General features: G+C 41.6%; 3 protein-coding genes across 6 annotated transcripts in view; 1 reads left to right on the forward strand and 2 right to left on the reverse strand.

Annotated features, from left to right (window-relative positions):
• Positions 1-149: 149 nt before the first annotated feature.
• med29 (mediator complex subunit 29) lies at positions 150-1,965 on the forward strand. Its single transcript, XM_046389117.1, has 4 exons — positions 150-351; positions 508-566; positions 689-773; positions 1,381-1,965. The coding sequence occupies exons 1-4, from the start codon at positions 193-195 to the stop codon at positions 1,606-1,608; spliced, it is 531 nt and encodes a 176-aa protein (XP_046245073.1). The 5' UTR covers positions 150-192; the 3' UTR covers positions 1,609-1,965.
• Positions 1,966-3,061: 1,096 nt separating this feature from the next.
• On the reverse strand, positions 3,062-11,844 carry mlf1 (myeloid leukemia factor 1). Of its 2 annotated transcripts, XM_046389115.1 has the most exons (8): positions 11,644-11,836; positions 10,500-10,662; positions 7,305-7,349; positions 5,989-6,072; positions 5,736-5,864; positions 5,187-5,346; positions 4,702-4,840; positions 3,062-4,514 (listed from the first exon to the last, which is right to left on the reverse strand). In XM_046389115.1, the coding sequence occupies exons 1-8, from the start codon at positions 11,688-11,690 to the stop codon at positions 4,454-4,456; spliced, it is 828 nt and encodes a 275-aa protein (XP_046245071.1). In that variant the 5' UTR covers positions 11,691-11,836; the 3' UTR covers positions 3,062-4,453. The 2 variants fall into 2 exon arrangements, with proteins under 2 accessions (XP_046245071.1, XP_046245072.1); XM_046389116.1 differs by lacking the exon at positions 7,305-7,349 and having other exon boundaries at positions 11,644-11,844.
• A 2,212-nt stretch (positions 11,845-14,056) lies between these two features.
• The window catches only part of rsrc1 (arginine/serine-rich coiled-coil 1), a 107,262-nt gene continuing 102,140 nt past the window's right edge, over positions 14,057-19,178 (reverse strand). For all 3 annotated transcript variants that reach the window (XM_046389120.1, XM_046389119.1, XM_046389121.1), the window contains exons 8-10: positions 18,631-18,737; positions 16,226-16,333; positions 14,057-14,345 (exon numbers count right to left, since the gene is read on the reverse strand). In XM_046389120.1, coding sequence (XP_046245076.1) covers positions 14,253-14,345; positions 16,226-16,333; positions 18,631-18,737 — 308 coding nt within the window. In that variant the 3' untranslated portion in view covers positions 14,057-14,252. The remainder of the gene's footprint in view (positions 14,346-16,225; positions 16,334-18,630; positions 18,738-19,178) is intronic.

Below are 19,178 nucleotides of genomic sequence, written 5' to 3' on the forward strand. Positions count from 1 at the left end.
TTATTGTTGTTGTTGCTACTGCTGCTGTTAGAAAAACGACAGGATGGGGTAGGATGTGTGCTGTATCAGTTAGCAACAGAGAGGGCGGTGAGCGTACAATTTTCAAATTTGAAAGAAACGCTTTTATTTTGAGAAATGACGAACTGGATTTGAAACAGATCTCCTTCCGGCTTGTTCGTATAGCCGGTCAAGATGGCTTCTCAGCAGCAACCCGGTGGGCCGATGTCTCAACCTGGATTACAACAGCCTACTACACTACAACAGCAACAGCAACAATTGAGCCAACAGCAAGACTTTGATCCAGTTCACAGATTTAAGATGCTCATTCCACAGCTGAAGGAGAGTCTACAGGTAAATGTGCCGAATCGAAAATGCTCGAAACATCTGGTAACAACAGCTAGTGAGTTGGTTCAGCTAACGAGTTCGCAGTCCACATACAGTAGCGTTAATTTCACAAATGTCCGTTGCAACACGCTTTAAATGTAGGACTTAATTTTTCATTTTCAGAATTTAATGAAGATTGCATCCTTGAATCTGGCCCATAACACGTCGATTGATAACGGCATGTAAGTTACTTTGTTCGGGGTATGTTATATGTCAGTGGCTACAACCATTGGTCCTGCAGAAAGACGTTTTCTTCCTGATTATGGCTTTCCTTTGTGTAACTAAGTTATTTCTTTTGATTCAGCAAAAGCAGCGACGCTTCTGTTCAGCGATTTGACAAAAGCCTGGAGGAATTTTATGCTCTTTGCGATCAGCTGGAGCTGTGCTTGGTAAGACTAAACACAATACGCACACAAGTACTGTTATGATCCTTTGTTTGGTGCCTTATTATTTATTTTTACCTAACTAATAAAACATTATATTTCTCTGTTTTTATAAATATGTAATTAAAGTGCAACCCTCTTAACGCCATGCCCTATATAATGTAAGTAGATAGGAGAAGTGAGTCACCATAGTTATATCTGTTTGAGTCTCCATCCGATAAGGAACTGCCAACCCACATCAGAAGGCTCATTGACCTGATTCCTAATTTTGTCTTGGTGGGACTGTCTAATTTGGGAAAGCTTTTGAATGAAAGCGGTTGAAACAAATGTAGTCATGTGTACACTGCAGCCGCAACACACAACCCTGATGACTGCATCAAGATATGATTGGAAATAAGTGAGTCCAATGAAGAAATCCATTAGTACTGGTTGGCATCAAGTTTTCTTGTCCTGTAGTTTAAATGCTGATTGAGAGGGTTTTCCACCTTGTCATCATAAAATACTACTGGTCGAACTTCGCCTGTGTGTATGTGTAAACACACATCATGCATACTAGATTTACATTTAAAAAATATATATACAATACAGTCTCACCGTTTTCCCTTCTGTGCAGCGGCTGGCATATGAGTGCCTCTCCCAGAGCATTGACAGTGCCAAACATTCACCCAACCTGGTCCCAACAGCCACCAAGCCGGACACAGTGCAGACAGAGTCCATGTCTTACGCCCAGTACCTCGGCATGATCAAGTCTCAGATTTCCTGTGCTAAAGACATCCACAACGCTTTGCTTGAGTGTTCCAAGAAGATCGCAGGAAAGGGACAGCCGCAGGGAATCATGTAGACCTGGACCCACCCAACAATTCCAACTCTCTGCCTCTGGTGACTTTTTGTTTTTGTTTGTTTGTTTTTTTTTTGGAGAAACGTGATGTGAATTCATATTTGAATTCATATTCTTGTATTCAGAACTCAGTTTTGCACTGCATCGCTCAAGATGCTGTTTCATTTTTCAAGATCCTGTATATTTGGTTAAGATTGTTTCTAAGAAAGTTATATTTGGTATAAATGCTGTGTAAATAGTCCCAATAGAGTCAAGTTGTAAAATGACCAGCAGGTGGTGGCAGAGTTGCTACTTCCAACTCAATATTCACAAGTCTTTTGTAGCTTATTTGTATTAAATATTAAAACCTTTGTACTTAAACTAGTCTTTTGTCGTTATTTAAAATGCACAGACCTGTCTGTCAATGACATCTTTAAGTAATGAGAAGGATCTAACGTTAGGGTATGGATCATTAGACAAAAACCTATCAGCTGTGGATGCGGGATGTACTGCAGAGACAAATATATGGGAAGATAAGCAGTCAAAATCCACATCTGAATTATTTGACAGCAAAGATTTGAATAATCAGTAGTTAAATGTGCAGGTAGATCACAACATATAGTTTAATTTTACCATATCTGACTACAGTTAAGTTTTACGGGATTAAATACTGGACATGGTAAAAGGCAAGAAAATGTCACAATGTCATTTCCAGAGGGAGTAAAACAGTGTCTTTTCAATACTCGTCACAGGCATTGAGTAAAATAGCCTGGCTGACCTTTTTGTCATTAGACTATCCTGTATAAGAAGAATCTGATTTGACTCCTATAGAAGCAGTAGTGTTGATATTGTTGAGCAACTACAGCAGCCTGGTAACATCCTGAGGAAATTTAGACTTTAATGGGGGGTAGCAGATGTTGTTAAAATCCTTTTACTGAAGGATTGCACTAAAATGTTTCCTGCAGTTACTCAGAATTCCATGGTGTCAGTGAACACAACGTAAGCTTAGAAGCTGTGAAGCCTCCCATGTACCTTACAAATCAGAGGCATACATTTGACTTGAGTCATTTAATTTTTCAATACCCCAAAAAGTTCTTTCGAAAGGCACATTTTCCATGTAACATAAACACACTACAGAGAGCACTCTATAATTCTGAACTGAGCTTACACTTGAACCTTTGTTGAGCTACATATCAGTCAGAGGCTTCTCACTTTCTATCTGTATGTTGAAGCTAAGGGATTAATGAAGTCTGATGCACAGGCGCATGAGAGGGGAGCCTGGTGCGCTCGCAGCTGTGTTACATCTCAGACCAATCTGAGCTACTGACAAGTGCTTAGATCCAAAAATAATACCATGGGTCATGAGAAAACAAGCACAAAGAAAGGTTCATCATGATACGCACACTCCAAACCCTCTACAGGCCTACACTCACATACAAAGAGATTGAGACTAATAAAAACACAGAAAAACACCAGATTAATCTTTATAGTTTTACATTTTTATTATCAGACACTGGTCTGTGTTGACATAGAACTTGCGTATTTTTAAGCTTGAAAAAAAATATACAAGAACAATGCTAGAATTATTGCGAATAACCCAGACGTTTTGTGCTATATGCAGCACAAAGTTCATAACGATGAAAAACAAGAGAAACCAAAGTAACATATAAAACGGGAAGAGTAATAATTTGTTCTTTTTACAAAGATTACAGCAGACAAAATACATATATCTAGAGCAGCAGGTACTTAATTACAAAATAGACAATGCAGACATTGTCTAAGTGCATCGGTGGATGTCAAACAGTTGCATTTCATAGCATTATGACAGATGACACCATCAGAACTCCTCACATTGAGCAAATCTGATTAATAAAATCCATTCCAATGCAAAATCATATAAATGAACTGCTTTCTGGCTGTTAATGCATAATGCTAAAAGTGGTGCCCACGCCCAATTACACGTTAATATACTGTATATCTTAATATTGTTAATCTATCACTACTACATCCACAGAAATACTAATGACCCTTTAAGTTTCCTGGTTGATGTGAAAGATTATTGTAATGTTTCATAAGCGAGTATGCATATTAATATGGTAAAATAATTATGCGGCTTGTTTTTCATGTTTTACAGCCAACTCCCTACAAATCAATACATTTCACATTCCTGTCCACCTTTCTCCAAATCATGTCATACCATCTTAGATTTTATTTTAAACTAACTTGAGAACTGCCTTCGTTTTACATTAATGCCACTGTGGAATAAACTTGCAGAGACTTTAAAGATACCCAAGTGTGAAATTTTCAAAAAAAAAAAAAATGTCATCCCAATCTATTTAATCACAATCACAGTCAATGATCTAAGTTGCGATTTTTTGTGATGGTAAAATACCCTTTGGATTGTAGACTTTTCCATTTTCAACACAATATATCATAGTAACTAGAACTGGGAGCAAGTAAAAGGACTCTCTACGACTCGCCTGAAAAGTAGATTGATCGATGAAGTCAAAATCGCTAGACTGTCCACCTGTATTTCACAACAACAAAAAAGTGAGATGGGAGATAGTTTGACCCATGAAAAGAGCACAATAAATGTCCACTGTAACGAGGCAGCCATCTTCAGCTGATTTTTAATTCTGGGCGAGTTTACAAACTTCATAATGTGCTGCACACTTTAGAAAATGGACAGTAATGCAGTGAAGTAAAGCATATGGTCTTCAGAATGTGGGTCAGTGTCTTCTGATTCTGTCTAGCTTGTTAATGAAATGTGTGTGTGTGTGTGTGTGTGTGTGTGTGTGTGTGGATACAGAGCACCAAAGTGTACTGTGTGATGCTTCAAAGACTTTAATAAGCTGACAAACAGATGTTTTCACTGCTTCACCGAGCCCGAGTCTTTCATGTTCATTTTACCTTCAGCCTTTGATTGCTTTCTGGGGAATTGAGAAGAATCACAGTTCAAAAGCTAAAATAACTGCAGTACCATAACATGATAACTTATAAACTTAATAAAGCACACTGTATTTTTCTGTTGTGTGAGTCTTGTTCGCCATCTGAACCTGAACTACAGATTCTGGCCTGTCTTCAACACTACATAGAGTCTAAGCAAGTAATACTAACCTGTGGACCAGCTCAGGGCCGGTGATGGCTGCCTGGCGAACGCCACGGGATCGGGGTTCCTTCAGGTGAGGCATGGGTCCGGACGGATGAAACGTGGACACCTTCTGCTGCCACTCGTCTTCAAAAGAGTGCGCTTCAGCTGGGGGTGGAAGATCGGGATCATGTTAGGCAACATTCAGTCTGTGGAGTCACAAACATCTGACAGATGATGAGGGACCAAAGATGTTCTTAAGACTATGGCTGTATGTACTTTATAATTATTATTATTGTAATGGTGTCTTGGTGTACTGACATTGCGGATGAATTTATGAATTGAAAAATAGATCCAAATCAGATTTTTTTCCAGTAGGAAATAATATTTCTCTGAAATAGCTCCTTCATGCTTTCCGAGTCCTGAAATAAACAGCTTGGACCCTCCATAATTATGAAGCAACATGATGAAGCAGAACTCAGGGAGTTGAGAGGTGAAAAAAATAAATACGTACACTCATCCATATTCTGAAAGTCCTGGTTGAACTCCTTCTCGCCTGTTTTCTTGTTGTACTTCTTCTCGACAACATGTCCCCTGTCCTGAATGTGGTGACCAATGGCCATCTTCTCCACACCACTCTCAGAGTCTTTAACTGCTCGCCGGGTCTCTTTGATCTGGTGGGAAAATATTATTAAAACCCATCAGACGCATCAGCTGGTCCATGAAAGAGCGTATTCATTCCAGACGTGTTTATTTCCTTAACATAAAAAGGTCAGTCAGAAAGTAGGCAGTTGGACAGTCTGTGGATAATAATAGTCTTAAAAGGCAGTTTAGAAGAGCCAGTATCAGGGACATGGTATTATTCCTGGCACCTCAATGGAACAACACCATCATGTGCTACTGGGAGGGTTTGTCTGCAATAAAGTTAACACAAGGCAAGGCCAGGGAGGTGCTCTTACTATGATCACTCAGAAACAACAGTGAATACTCTACAAACAGATTTACTTCTTTGATCTCAGTGTACTGAGATACAATGTGGTAACACGTGTGCCGGGGTACTTACTCCTCCAGGAGCACAGCGCGTCGTTGAGCTCGCCTGGAAGACCTTGGGAGGCTCATTTCCAACCTTTGAATACGTCATGACCGAAGAGGAGCTAAACGAGTGGGTGTTTGAATCTGTGGACATGTTCTCCTGAAACACACACACACGTACACGCACGCTATTAAGCAACCGCAGGTCATGTACTTCAACAGCCTGAAAAAGCGCCACAAGAGACGGAGGAAGTGAACACAAATTGTCACATGAGTAAACTCACAAAGTTTCTGTGCATCTCTTCCATCCTGTCTCTCACGTTGGCCATCATGTTGTCGAACATGTCGAAAGGGTTCCTCATCATGTTCTGCGCACACACAAAAGGAAAAGAACAGCCAGGGGGCAAAAGGGTGGAATAGTTAGTAGCTCGTATGCCACGCATTCACTGTGCATTATCAGCTTGTAAACAGCTCCAGCATGTGTACAAACACACATGCAGAGTGTGCTAAATGTGTCTCTCATGTGTGCAATCTGACACACTCACATTTTATCACTTCTGTGACACAGTAACATTCATAATTAAACTAGAAACCAAGATCAGCATGCAAATACATACAGTGTTTATGTCTTTATTTAGGGTTTTTCCAGTATAAAGAATTTAAACACGGTCAACTTGCTTCAGTTCTGTGCTGCTTTTACCAAAATCTGACCCTGTTGTCAACAGTAAAACAGGTTCTGCACATTCATATTAGATATTCTGTAAGAGTACAGCCACATGCATTTTTTATGTTAACATGGACCCACATCTGACAAACAGATGCGTCATCAGCTACAAGAGACGTCATTCAAAACTGACTGAAAGGCACAAGGGTGATGATGTTGCACTGCACAAGAACAACACATACCACAGTGTTTCCACAAGGGTTATTTTGTGTGGAAGTAGTGTTTGTGGTTATTTTTAGGGAGGTTTAATGACAAGTTACAGCCCAGATTCCAGATTTGGACACTGTGTGAAATATAAATAAAAGAACTTCTGTGATCATCTCAAAAGACTTGGGAGTAAAATATCAAACGAAGTCGTTAGCGCTCATAGATGCATATGTAGCATTTGATATGTTGGAGCCCTGAGCTTTCCTCAGCGTGTGTCACATGTCATACTGAGGAAAACCTAGAGAGAATACCAAAGAATTTCTGGCTGTTGATGTGTAATGCTGTAAGTGGTGCTCATGGCCAATTACATGTTAATATACTGTATATCTTAATATTGTTAATCTATCCGACTTTCCTGGAACATCAAATTCAGAATGAGTGTATATTTACAAAAAAAAAAAACAAAAACAAAAAACTGATTACTGATTTGTTATACAGCATGTGGAACAGGCATCTTGCTTGTAAAGCAATTTTGGCTCCAAGAGTACTGTTTTGTTTTTGTTTTTTTTTCAAATATGAAAATGTGATGGTGAAAAGTTGGAGTGAGCATAGAGGAAACACTGTGCTGACGACTTCTAGTCAATAAGTAATGTGCAGAGTCAGTTATAGAGTTGGAGCATGCACTCGTATGAAAGTGTAGTTTAACTAACAGCGGAAGAGTCTACTGACCGTGCTGTCAATACTGCCAAAGGGAAGCAATGACCGGCTCATATCCTGAGGATTCAAACAATATCAATTTAACATCACAGTATAGTATTGCATTACAGCACAGGCACGCACGCACACACATACACACACACCCCCACTCACCATGTAGACCTTTTGTTTGTTGAGGCTGTTGCCAGTAAGCTGTTAGGTTGTCTTACACTGGTCACTAAGCCCTTGACACAGCTCCACAGAACCTCCCCCTGCAGCCTTGTGTACAACCCCTTCAAGGCCATGAACCCTCAGGGGGGGGTGCAAGCACCAAAGAGTGACAGGCCAGTGAGGAGGGAGCAGCCTGCATCCAGAGCCTGTGAGCCAGTGTTCTCCGGGCCAAATTCGCAGATGTTTATGACCTTGTGGCCCTGGATAAGCATCTTGACAGTCATCGCTATGTATCACTATGTGCGGGGGTATTGTGCGTAATCAGTGGGGTGTTGAATGACTTGTGTTCCATGTGTAATTGGGTTGCATTGCCAGAGATTAAGGTGGGTTTAACACTGAAACTGAGCTTCATTCTAGGAAGGCAGCGATGGGCTGGACAGACCAGTCAGGACAGGGATCTAACAGGGGTCACAGAGTCCAAGGCTGCTCTTTCAGCTCTTTTTCAAATGTCAAGCTGATGCAAAACACTCCTGACCAGTATCTATGAAGCCTCGCGGCCTATTTTATCCCAGAGTGGCATGTATGAACTAATAAATGCTTGCTACATATCTGCCAGCATTATATTTGGACTGAGGTTGAGCAGAGGAGAAACGCAGGGTGCAAAATAAGTAACGTAGGCCCAGTGGTCTTTAACACATTATTTTAAGCTGTCTGGACAACTGCAGATTGACATTCTCATTTCTATCTCGCTCTCTAAGTCTGATACTGGACCTGCCACTGTTCCCCCGGTGGCAGGCTGCTCCTCCTCCTGGGGGAGCTATGAGTTACACCACAGGAGACACGTGCTGTTGATACGATTCATGCTTATAAGGCAAAATGAGCGTGTGTCGCAAACGTATTACTCCTAGGGAGTGGTGCATCGCCATGGAGTTGAGAGGTATTTTGTTAAATTTGTACTCTTAGAACTAGAATATAACAGAGAAGATAAGAAGGGACTGAGTCTCACTGAGGTGACTGTTATGTTTTTAAAAAGGTATGGAGGTTGATTGGCTGTGCAAGAACTGCTTAATTCCACCTTGTCAAACCTTACTTCTCATTTTATTCTGGCAGAGTGTCAAAGCAGGGTGAAAATCTGACTTATAGGGTATAAATCTGCAACAAAGACAACATCAGCTCTACCTATGCCTACTGTATTCAGTACAAACCACAGCATATCTAATAATGATGCTGGACTGACAGGACATTTATAAGCAAGTGCTTTGAAAGGTGATATGAACCAGGTATTGGATTTTGGCATGAGACTATGAAACACGAGAACTAACAGCAGCCTTGGAAGGTAAAAACAGGGCTTATTTAGCCCCACTGGGGATCTAATGCTTAGCAAACTAATGCAACAAGTACAAGTTTTCAGCATTCTGTTGCCAAATGTCTGTGTGCACTTCTTGCCAGAGTGGTCTGTGTTATTTTGCATGCTGCGACTGTGTGTTATTAAGCTCATGAGCATGTTTCAATACTGGGTGTTTGTGTATGTATTTCAGTGTGCACATTTGTGCCTGTGATAGTGGACAGCAGTGGATTGAGCTGTCATCTAGCTGCTAATTCGCCAGCACTGCCAAGGCACGATCTGCCAAACAGATGGACCAAAAGAGCAAGAATGAGAAACCAGACTGTCCCGTGACATCTGAACACATGCCTTTAAAAAGCCAACAAGTCAGCACCAAAGCTTCAGCCCTCTGACCACTGCTGGCCACCACAAGACTGCTTCTTATCTTCACATAAATGAGTGAATGGTGGAGTAAGAGAGCTGAAATTTGTCATAAAATCCGTGGAGCCCTATGGTAATTTGATTAACCTTAATTCCATGTATCGAAACATACGGTTGGTATATTGTATATTGTCATATTGTCACAGTTAACAAAACAGTCTAGAGATCGAGAGGCTATCGTAATCAGTTTTCTTTCTAACCGCCTAGACCTCACACCTGAAGCTACTATCCTTGTTTCACTAGACATTGTACAGTGTAGCTCCATTTCACTCTCTGACTCTGACATCACTGTTCAAGAGCTCAGCGCCTCTCTTCAGCTGGCATTAGCGAGTTAATAGCTTGATGCTAATACAGAGAAAGCAGGTTGCTGGCTGCTGGGGCCAGGCTTCTGATGAAAGTCATTATCAAGGATAAATATACAGGCTGTCATGAGGTAGCAGGTGACAGGGACTTAGTTTGACTTAGCAGGGACGTATAAGTAGTTCAGGGGCTGATTTGATTTGGGAAAGGTTAACGGGTGCAAAACACAGCGGGCCAAAACTATCCCCGCGCCTTCCTGCCTTTTCATTACAATGCTGCAAAAATAACATCAAAATGTACCACAGAAAATAACTGGGTCATGAGTATTCACTTGTACAGTCTTGTCCTGTATTAAAGTGCATAAAATCAAAAGATATTTGGGGGGACAGTTACAGCTGAAGACCAACTATATCTTCAGTCAACATTACAAACTGACAAACTAGAACGATATCAAAATAAACAGCTATTTTCAGCAGCAGGTCACCTGAGCAGAGCAAAGCACAATTCTCTGGGTTCCTGTTGGCTTGAGTGTCAAAGAAGTCTGTGCGTGTATTTGCAAGAAATCAGTGTGTCAGTGGAACAATGCACTATAAATAGGGCTCCTGAGGGCTAGATATAACCGTCCAGAGAGGCCAAGGGGGTTGCCCTTCCACTAAACTCACATGCCCTCATACCTCAGTGAGTGGTGCTCCATTTACGCTGCCAGTGGCCAGTTTCTACTATAACCTTAGTAAACTTAGCACTTCCTCTAAACATTCATCTTCTGTGGTTATAAGCATGAGCAATTGACAGAGAGGGTCACAAGGGCTAACTGTATGAGTGAAACTTTTGTCCCCTATAGGTCCAGATAATACATATGAAGGCTAGACAATCACGTGTCTCTACACACAAATCAATACTGTAATACACTGGCCAGAGATTTGTTGCTTATCATTTGAGTCCACCCATAGACGAACTGTAAAAGAAGTGCTTCTTGAAATGCACGTTCTCACCCTGTGTTGGTCCCTCAACGCCCGGGATGAGCTAGGGTGTTCCACCATGTCATGACCGCGGCTTCTCCCATCCATTATGCTGGGCATGAAGGACCCGCCGAAGGGTTCAGAGAAGCTGCGCATCATCTGCCGCATATGCTCCCCGTGAGCCCGGAAGGGATCGCTACGGCAGAGGAAGAGGAAGCGAGGACAAAGTGAAGCTTCACTCGGGAGGACTGCAAACCATTAGGATGAAGCTTCTTGAAGAGGGAAAATGGAATTAAAAAGTCCATACACCCATATACTGCACTACTGTGTTTAACACCTATGGAGGCTTGGAGCCCACTGCAGCTAAATTCTTCAATAAATACAACAAACTGAAGTTAGACGTAACCCTAAAATAGTTTTAGACACTCACTCTCCACTTAGAGGTCAGGTCATGTGTGGCCACACTAACTCAGCAGGTGTTCACTCATACAATTGAGTGACTATAGCACACAATGTCAGTGTAACTAGGTTAAAAAAGAAATTAATTACCTTTAACTTTACTCAACTTGCACTGAGAAGCCTGTTATTACAAACTGTATTTTAATTTCTTTTTACACCAACCAGCATGAAAATGTAAAACACAAGGACGGACACAAAATCATTCTCTACTACTTGATAACAACTGCTTTACCTTTTCATTTACTTTTGACATTACAAAAGTGCATAAAAATCAGTGTTTCTCCTTTTCATCTTCAGACAGCTATTGGGTATCCGGTTCTGTACTTACACCATTACAAGTTAACATAAGCGATACATTTTAGCAGAAACGGCGAATGTAACTAAACGAAAACAATTCTGTTGAAATTGAAAGGAAAGTTATTAATGTGATGAAATTAACGTCACGTTTCAAATTTTCGAGCGGCTTTAACATGGCAGTTATCAAGCCGTTCACCTTAGACAGCTATGTGTACGTCAGTGAGCCAAGGTTAACTACACAATTTAAGAGTGACAGACAAACACAGTAAAAGTAGGCGTAACATGTCAACTTCTAGGCTTAATTGAAACAATAAATAAACGTGAAACTACATTTGACCTCTCTGGCTGCGTCTCCCTCGCTGATTTAACGCTAATAATGTAACGTTTCTAAGCGTTATGTTAAACTAGTTTAGCTACTCACAAAAATGAGTCTTCTTCAGGCTCTCTGAGAATATTACTGTTGAACATTTCCACGGACTTTGAGGCTGTAAACAAAAACTTTTTTTTTTCCCCAAGAAGTAACCGGCTCCTCTGCAGGTGCTCCAGCTCCACCGCTCAGACTAACGTTACTGTGGACGGGACTGACATACAACAAGATTCAGAACCAAACTCGCGATGACACCGACCACGTGATGCTAATGCGGCCCTGCGATTGGCTAGTTATTAGGAGCATCGGACAGGTTTAATTCGTGAGCTGTATGTTGTGAGTGGCTGCCATGGCAACAGCGCTCTTGCGTTTTCTTTGAAAAAATACCACTTATTAGCATGCTTGTTGTGCTTGTACACGTCAAAAAAGCAGTGCGCTTACCTATCTTACCCGCACAGGGATGGTGTAACCTATAATGAATAAAAACAGTTGGATAATCAGTTGTTAAGGTGAGAAATAAATCACAGAAGGAAACGCTGCAGGATTAAATAACTAAAGTGTTGAATTTCTGAAGTGATTTCTGGTTGGGTAATTGCAGGGTGTGAAGACATGTGGCACAGCTTCATGACACATGTGAGGAGGGCAGCTACGCAAACCTCACCCTCAGAGCTTAATTTGTGTACTTGCCTTAGCAAGTCATTTTGTACATTCTCATTTATTATTTCATTACAACACTGACTATTTTGAGGATACAGGAGTGACACAACATGTCCCAGACTCAGTATAGATTTACCATCTGGCTGTTCCACAAATAGACCTGAGTGTGGGCTATACACTGCCTTTAGTCCCTGCTCAAACAGAGACACAACACCCAAAACCCAAGCACAGATCACTGAACAGTACTTGCATTTAAGAGGAGAGTAAAGTTCCGGTTTTATGTCAATCCTGAACAGATGAAGTTACCTCAGGGTGAGTCAGGCTACATTTAGTAAGTTACTGTATGACAGAGTGACTCATCTATCTGCATTTATGTGAATATACTGCTGCCATCTTAATACAGAATCACAAGCAGCGATATTGTTAGAATGAACATAGTAAGCAGAAATAAGATAAAGAAAATTAAAAAAATAATAAGCATTGGTCATTTACACTACAGTATCCATACAGACCTCTTCATTGGACTGTTTTTCAGGGGTTGAGCTTGGCCCCTCACTTCCAGTGAAGGGAAATCTTAATGCCTCAGCATACCAAGACATTTTGGACAATGCTGTGCTTCCAACTTGTGGCAACAGTTTGAGGAAGGCCCTTTGATATTCCAGCTTGACTGTGCCCCAGTGCACAAAGCAAAGTCCATAAAGACATGGCTGGATGAGTTTGATGTGGAAGATCTTGACTGGCCCACACAGAGTCCTGACCTCAACACCATCCAACACCTTTGGGATGAACTGGAACAGAGATTACGAGTCAGACCTTTTCATCCAACATCAGTGTCTGATCTCACAAATACTCTACTGCATGAATGGGCAAAAATTCCCACAGAAACACTCCAAAATCTTGCCTTCCCAGAAGAGTGGAAACCGTTATGGCTGCAAAGCTGTCTGTGTATTTATTTCAAGTGTCCCAATGTTTTTGTCTGTACAGTGTAAAAGCAAAAATATTCTGCATGTGGGGAGGGATATGTAGTTAATTAACTGAAAGTGCTTTAAGATTTTGTGCAGTCAATAAATCTCCTGGAGATGCTGCCCTGATGGCGGCATGGTGGTGCAGTGGTTAGTACTGTTACCTCACAGCAAGAGGGTTCCAGGTTCGAATCCCAGTCTGGGCCCTTCTGTGCAGATTTTGCATGTTCTCCCTGTGCCTGCGTGGGTTTTCTCCGGGTACTCCGGCTTCCTCCCACAATCCCAAAAACATGCACATTAGGTTATAGTTGGCTACTCTACATTGCCCCTAACTGTGAGTGTGTGGGTGATTGTCTGTCTTGTCTGCGACTGACTGACGAACACTCCAGGGTGAACACCGCCTCTCGCCTGTTGTCATCTCCAGGCCCTTCGGGACCCTGCACATATAGGCGGTATAGAAAAGAGATGGGATGGATGTTCCCCTGATGTTCATATGCTGGTGAAAGAACTCCACAGCAAAACTGAATTAACAAACAAAACAAGCCAAAACGATTCATACCAACACACTGAGATAGACATCTGCGGTGCTATCTTGAAAATGAAGTGTTAGAAAGTTTTTTGTGAAAGGGGATGATGTTTCAAATACAGTATATGCCACTTATTGGCTTATCTCCAAAATTCACCAAAAAAGCATGAGACAGTTTTCAAAAAAATTCACACTGAGCTTTATTCACTGAGTTGCTGACAAAATGTACCAAAAGCTCCATCTGCAGGGTAAAACAGATCACCTTATCTGATTGTATGACCTTCATTTAAAATAAATGAATCAAAAAAAAAACAACAAAAAAAAAACAGCAGACTTTTTAATTGAAATACATCAACATTAATAAAATAATAAGCACATCAAGACCAAAAACTGCTTATCTGCTCAAATTCTCACAAGATTTTGCAGTAGTAAGAGAAATTAGTGGAAGGGCAAGGAAGAAATATGTTCACCCAGACCACCCAGTGAACAGGAAGTGTCTTCTGGTTTTCTGGTGTCCTTTAGGGCACGGGACTTCCCATGAGCCTCTCCTGCCTGAGTGAGATCAGTCTGTTGAGCCACAGCTCTTCAGCCTTCTCCTTGTCCATGAACAGCTGGAGGACGGTGTAGAGAGGACGTGTTAGTACGCAGACAAAGAACGTATGAGAAAAGAATATAAAAAAATTCCTCAGAGCAGTGTAAGCTGTATCCCATAGTATCCTGGCACTTTCAACTTTTACTGCTATTACCAAGTCCCGATGACAATGATTTAATTTGTAGCATTATGGTCCTACCTTCCAAAACTTTTCACGTAAAGAATGTGACAGGAATGAATGAGCTACATTTCCTGGTAAGTTCCTGAGCCTGGCACAGAGGTGACAAGACTGCCCAGTGACACCTCTGTGACCTCAGAATCCACTACTGTGTCACAGAGATGACTGGGGCTGGGCATCAGTACTCAATAGGTTTGACCAAAAAACAACCCTGTACCAAGTAGCATCAAAACATCTCCAGTGAAACGATACCTGACCTAGAAACAAAGCTGTCGTATATATGTAAGCGTTCTTCTATTTAATGCGGCGTGTGATTGGCCAACTGCTGCAGCAGCCATACAATCTGTGTGTCCTGGTGTATTTAGCGAACTTCCAGCATGAAGAGATATCACACAAAGTACTCTGCTGGTATTGTTATCACTTTAAAGGTACTGGTATAGTAATTTTTTAAAAATGATTCCCAGTCCTTGTGATGATACTCCAATACTGGAGTGAAGGCTGTGGTGGTTATCATGTCTTTCTAGCCTTTCTTTGTCCTCTCGCGTCAAAACTAACACGAGAAAAAAAAACAACTTTGTTTTGAAACAACTCATGTAATTCAGCAGGTCTAGCAGCGTGATAGCCTGGAGACAGAAAAAAGCCTACACATGTGACTTGTATTCATTGCAGTACATCACCAGCAGAGATGATATTGATTGTAAGAGGGCCATAAAACTGCTGCTGCGTGCATCTGATGAATGAAGGCATCTGTTTATTAGGAAGTAACATAATGACTGAGAAGCAAGGCACTGAGGCACGGGGTGGAAATTGGAAGATGATTTCTGTATTCACTGTGTGTGTTTGTGTGAGAGTTAATGTTGACATGCTGACTCTGTGTACATACTGTACATCTGTGTGATGATAGGTGTCTGGTATTATGCAGATCGCGGCACAAAGCGGGCCACGTCAATCCTTCATTCCTGAACCTGCGCCGCTTACAGCTGCACTGCATGTTATCTGTGTGTTAGATTCAACACCAGTGAGTTCTTGTCTGTCGGCCCTGCGCTGGTGTCACAGTGCTAATGAGGCTGTGTGTGTGGGATGACAGTATCTGGGCCGGGCTAATGGGACTCATCTGTTCTAATTGGAAGAGGAGCTGGAGCTGGAGCTGAGGCCAGGGCCCGCCTGGGGCATATTGCTGCCATACATCAGGCTGTCTGATGGTGTGTATGTGAGTGCATTTGAGCTGGGGGACGGTATGTGTGTGCGAGTGTGTGCGTATTTGAGGGGGTTATCTGCATACGTCAGGGCATAACTTAGTTTCCCCAGTGGAGATGAATGGCTGGGAAGCCCCAGGGAGCATTATTGGAGTTTAAACTTTCCTTCTCGTTTTTCATCATTGGTCCGCAGGCAAGCGAGGAGGTTATGTTAGGAAGCTATAATCTACTATACTGCGGTGTTCTATACTATATGAAGCGCAGTGTCGGAATATGCTGGAACACTGTAAATCGTGGTGGTGTTGGTAGCAGCAGGAGGATTTTTAAAAGAAAAAGTGTAAAAAGATTGTCCACCAATAAAAAAGCACCATACTCATAAAAACAAGAAGGCGCCGAAAGATCAAACGACAAGAAGTGAAATCAACTTTAGCTGCACCAGAGGATGGGAAGTTGTTTGGGGTGTTAAAACATTAAAGAGACAACAGCTTGGTGTGATACTGAAGCAGACCTCGTGTGTGAACTTACACTTGGATGAGCAAGCGTGTCACTGTCATTGTAGACTATGGAGGTGGGAAGAGCGATGTCCTCAGAGCCTGCCCTCTCTGACTCCTGCTTCACCTCAGGTGGCTCAGTCTGCACTCATAGACGTACACAAAACGTGCAAAAATGTGTCATACTCGCAATAGGTTGAGCACATTCAAACTATTTAAATAAGCAAAATACACCCTGACGCAAACATGATTATAAGAAGCGTATTACTGGCAGAGGTTACGAGTAAGTTGTGGAAACAAAATGCTCAGAATAATAGAGTAGAGAATAATATAGACATATGCATACAAGTCAACAGAAAATAGAGGCACTCCTGATGGCTGCATTGTCTCAGGAATGTCTGAAATATCTAGAAAACATTTGCTTTCCGAAATATACAACACATTTAGCCCATAGGCAGAAAAGCAGTGCAATACAACACTTGTCCAGCAGATGGCAGTGAAAGCCTGGCGTGTGAAATAAGCTCCCAGATCGCAGTGCACTGATGGTCATCAGCTTGTATCTTCAACTGAATTCTTATGTCTCATGAAGCTGCACATGTGCTTCTCCCCTCGTATGTTCTGTAAGCGTGCCTCACGTATACATTCACTTCAAACAATCAGCTCTGCGACATCTTAGCTCGGTCGGCTGTGTCACAACATTGGGCAACATTTTGTTACTGCTGAAGCCCTGCTGAAGGGAAATTTATCTGACCCTGGACCCTTCCAACTGGAAAAGACAAGAAAGATAAAACAAACGTCTGCACCCTCGTGTTGCTGTGAGTCAAAGCTGATAGAAGGAAATTTGATGTGAAATTTAATGATTCTTCCTCCTTCCCTGGAGGTACTATGCAAAACTATAATAAGTCCCATATTTGGAAGGATGGCCTGTCTTCCTTGTTGGACTTGATAAAGAACAAATCAACAAATCGGACTTAGCAAAATGAATATTTTGCATATTATTTTGAAACATGAATGGACTTAGCAAAATTAATATTTTGCTAAGTCCGTTCATCTTTCAAACACCAGCCCCAGAGCAAATGTTTACCCAGTTGGAAAGATCTATTTAAAATTCATTTGGCAGGCCACAAAAAGTGAGCGCGATATAAAACACACTGGTTAATAAGTGTAGTGATGGGCCAAATATGAGACAGCATAACAGTTAATACAGTTCTTGGTAATAATAAGCTGAATCTACATCTCTAATGAGTGCAGCTCGCTCGAAATCGATCAGCCTCTTTGGCACTATTTTGCCTAAAATGGTTCAATTAATTATCAGTGAAACATGAAATAACCCACAGATATATATGTTCTGGGGAAGTCAAACAAATGTGCACTATATTTAGGTATTATCTTCTTCACTGCAAGCAAAAGATGTGATGTAGCTAAACGACTGAAAAACTATGAAATCTTCCCAACCAAGGACAAATCATATGGATATCAAAAGCAACTAGCGACTAACGACGAGGACGATACGCAAGAGATTAACGAGGAGGAAAAGTTTGCAAGCCTCAAAAGTTGTCCAGGAGGAAATGTGTTCAGTGTACTGATTTAAATATTGCATGAACTTAAAACTGCTCTATGTCTGAGTGTAAATTTGAATGTCAAAAAGCAAATGATTAAAATATCGCAGACCTGCATCCCGTTTTTTTGTACATGAAATTAAACTGTCCTTTCAAATTTACTGTTTTTCTAAACAATGTTTTGTGAGGCGATTTTACAGCATGAATCTTAACTTTATGCACACACAATGACAGACCTGGCATGTCATTTTATTCATACAGGATATCACGGCATGAACAATGAAAGATGCTACCCAGCTGGATGGTTGAACTTGGTAAAGTTTCATGTGAAGGGGGGCACGAGGCAGAGTAAACTGTGCATACGCAACCAGTGCGGTCTTCCCAGACCAGAGCTGACTGGCTTAGTCCAGTCCAAGCTACAGCCACAGGGGTCCTGACCTTTGTTAGACCCACCAGGATGCGTCCCAAATGTCTGTGCAGGTTTGCCGTCACATGTTGTCGACTATGTTTTCAAAACAGCCATGAGCCTCAGCAAATCTAATTCCTGCTCCTTCGGAGACATTTCAATAATGACCTCTGTGTTTTGTCTACATCTGCACAACCAGAGGGGGGAGAGAGAGAGACAGCGAGAGGAAGGCAGAGGATGGCTGTTGCCTGCTGTGGCTTTTGTGTGGGTGCTGCTGCTTTGGAGGCAGCGAACAGTGGAGCGTCTGATGAAACCGTCTCAGGTCTGAACAAACGGCGCTGAATGAATGTTTGATTCGGTCTGGGCTGTCTCTGGACAGACGGCACAGCGTTGCAGAGAGGTAAATTCAATAAGAGACGGAGTGAAAAGATAGCTAGAGTGAGAGGTAGGGAGAGAAAGAGAGACAGAACGCACCTTTATATCATCCCTGGATGATTTGAAAGCCTGAGGAACAAAGGAATCACTCTCGATGGCCTCAATGTCCTTTATCCTTCGCACTTGCTCCTCCAGAGAAACTCCCTCTGAAACACGTTACACAGAAGAAGGGATATGAACAAAAGCATGCACACATGTCCATGAACACACACACAGACACACACACACACACACACACAGAGAGGGTCAGCCATTCCTTGTCATTCTCTGAAAGGCACCAGATTTCATTTGGACTGGGCTTAGTTGATTGCATGTTATCTCTCTGTTTAATACTTTTTGACACATACAATATGAAATATCTGATATTCCCCTATTTTAATCTTGGCCTCCATGGAAAAAAGAACTCTTGCTTAGCCAAGGGCATAGAGCTGCTACAAAAGGCAAGGGGAAAAAAACCACTAACAAGATAATAGCCAGACAGTGAATTACACTCAGATAATGCATTCTAAAATAATCAAAATATGAACACAAACTCACTGCAATGAAATTTCATTATGGAGACTAAATGTGATTAGGTTTCATATAGT

The sequence above is a fragment of the Scatophagus argus genome, chromosome 5, assembly GCF_020382885.2.
Source record: "Scatophagus argus isolate fScaArg1 chromosome 5, fScaArg1.pri, whole genome shotgun sequence".
NCBI lineage: Eukaryota > Metazoa > Chordata > Actinopteri > Scatophagidae > Scatophagus > Scatophagus argus.